The sequence below is a fragment of the Aureococcus anophagefferens genome, assembly GCF_000186865.1.
Source record: "Aureococcus anophagefferens unplaced genomic scaffold AURANscaffold_71, whole genome shotgun sequence".
NCBI lineage: Eukaryota > Pelagophyceae > Pelagomonadales > Pelagomonadaceae > Aureococcus > Aureococcus anophagefferens.
In genome coordinates, this window is record NW_008705622.1 from 83,607 (window position 1) to 85,826 (window position 2,220).

A 2,220-nucleotide genomic window follows, 5' to 3' on the forward strand; every position below is an offset into this window, starting at 1 on the left:
CTAGTTATCATGGACAAAATATCAGCGAGCGTGTTTGACTCAATATTCAAGGGCGAGGCGCTTGCTGCAAAATGTAAAACCATACCACGTATTGTTCTCTTCCACGAAGGGGTCAAATTCCGACCACAATTCATCATCGATGCATGCCAAAGCTCTTGCCAACTATTTAGACTTGGTTCCCTATGTACGGTAGATTTCTTTGCTGTAAAAATATACTTACTTTTGGCACTATTTGCATTGCGTGTTATGCTTTTCTTCACACCAAGGAAAACATTGGACAGTATGTTTGGAGTTCCCAGTCATTTCCTTACGGAAACTGTTGTTTACTGCACAAGACCTCAATTCGTTCTCGGAAATGGTTACCTGACTTGCCCAACACGCGATGCACAGTACATTGGACCCCTGTTTGAATCGCCCCCCGCCCTGGATGGTGAGATGAAAACTTGGTTGGAAAATGTCAAAGCGCCCATTGTATTCGTATCGCTCAACTCAATCTGCCACGAAAACAGTCATCTGCCCGCTGTGTTGCAGGCCCTTGCCCAGTCAGAGTACATCTCCTTAGTCGAAGTTACCGACCAAGAATACTGGTGTCGGCAAGGATACGATTCCATTCGTTTCGTGTCTTCAAAAGATCGGCATCACAAGTATGCCTATCTCCCGTTCGCTTCTGTCTTCATCACTCAAGGTGATTCCGGTTCTTTTCATGCAAGCGTTCTTGCTAGTGTACCATTGATTGTATTGCCTCTGTACGGCGACCAGTTCCATTGGGGAGCTGTTGTTGAAACTCACGGTCTGGGAATCAGCTTGCTGCTCTCTCCAAATCGAGTGGATGAAGGTTGGTCGATTCTTCCGAGCATCGCTCGAGTCTTGGGGAGCAAGAGTATAGAAGACAATCTGAAGGAACACTCTGAGTTGCTTGGAGCTGGGCGTGGTCTAGCTTCTTTCCCTCAGTTTGCTCGATCCCTTCTGGAGGGGGACAATCATTGACAACGTTGCAGTGCACCATGTTTCCATTGTCTTACCGGCCTCCTCTGCACCGATCTACTTGCACCGATGATCCTGGCGACCGCCTTGATCCTGGCGACCGCCTCGACAAATAAGTGGGCCTCAATTCTCGTACTTGCACTCAAGCCGCTTCAATCGCTGCAGCTCCACTAGAGGGTGTCGCCAGCACAGGGCGGGGCCTGTGTTCGATATGTACGCTAGCGTTGTCTGTACGGGCGGGAGGTCTGGCGCGCCTGTCCCGAGCGCGCCGCAGGTCGACAAGAGGGCGGAAACTGCTTTTACGCCAATTGGGGTCCGTTCACGGTCGACCCCCCTGAGTCTCTGAGATTAATTCCTGGTGGGGGTGTATATATGTGCGTTCGGTTCCGCTGAGCTCAGCGGACGTCCTGGGGTCGCTAGGTGGCCGTCTCCGAGTCGGGGGCTGTAGTGGCTCGCGAGGGTGCTGATTTTGGACTCGAGATGGCAGGTTCGCTCGCGCGAGCGGCATACAAGGACCTGCTCCTTATAGACGCTTCTCGGGGTAGTATGCGACTAGCGTAGATTTCGATACTCTAGTATAATAAGATCCGGGTTATCGCTAGCAGATGGGTTTTGTCTCTTTCAAAAATGAGACGCATATCCTAGGTATCCTAAGCGAGTTGTGGACCACAAACGCTTGCAGTACGATGTTCGAACGATTTTTGACTCTGAGTTTGGTATGTTGCGAGTCTCGAGGGGAGATTATGAGAGTACTTCGCAGTAGGAACTCGGGGTCGGACGTCCCGAAACTTCAGTCCATGCCCTGGGGGAATCCGCAGAAACTAAGATCCCTCATCTCCGTCCCCTCAGCGCCGCGGGAGCGCCCGTACGAGCGTCTTCGGCCCCTGCTTCGCCTCGCACGACATGGAGTAATTTTTTAGGACCGCCGACCCCGACGTCCTACCGCGAAGTGCTCTCAATTTCTCCTCCCGTGGCCCGGAACATGCCAAACGCAGCGTCAGATATCGTTCAACCATCGTTAGTGTCGGATCATGCATAGATTTGTTCTCCTCATGCGCCCCGCATCCCCCGCCTTGTTTAACCCCCGTGCGGGGGTAAATCGGCGGGGGATACGGGGCGGATACCATATGATATCACCTTCAACTTGCCTTCACCTTGACTTCATCTAAATAAGATACTTAGCGTCATTGTGTTTTTTTTGGGTCGATGTTGATGTGTGCTTCACCGTGCCGAAAT

At 51.5% G+C, this 2,220-nt stretch overlaps 1 protein-coding gene across 1 annotated transcript; it reads left to right on the forward strand.

The window, feature by feature from the left end:
• Window positions 1-9: 9 nt before the first annotated feature.
• On the forward strand, window positions 10-987 carry AURANDRAFT_68189 (hypothetical protein; the record flags this gene model as incomplete). Its single annotated transcript, XM_009043816.1, has 1 exon — window positions 10-987. The coding sequence occupies one exon, from the start codon at window positions 10-12 to the stop codon at window positions 985-987; it is 978 nt and encodes a 325-aa protein (XP_009042064.1).
• Between the last annotated feature and the right edge of the window lie 1,233 nt (window positions 988-2,220).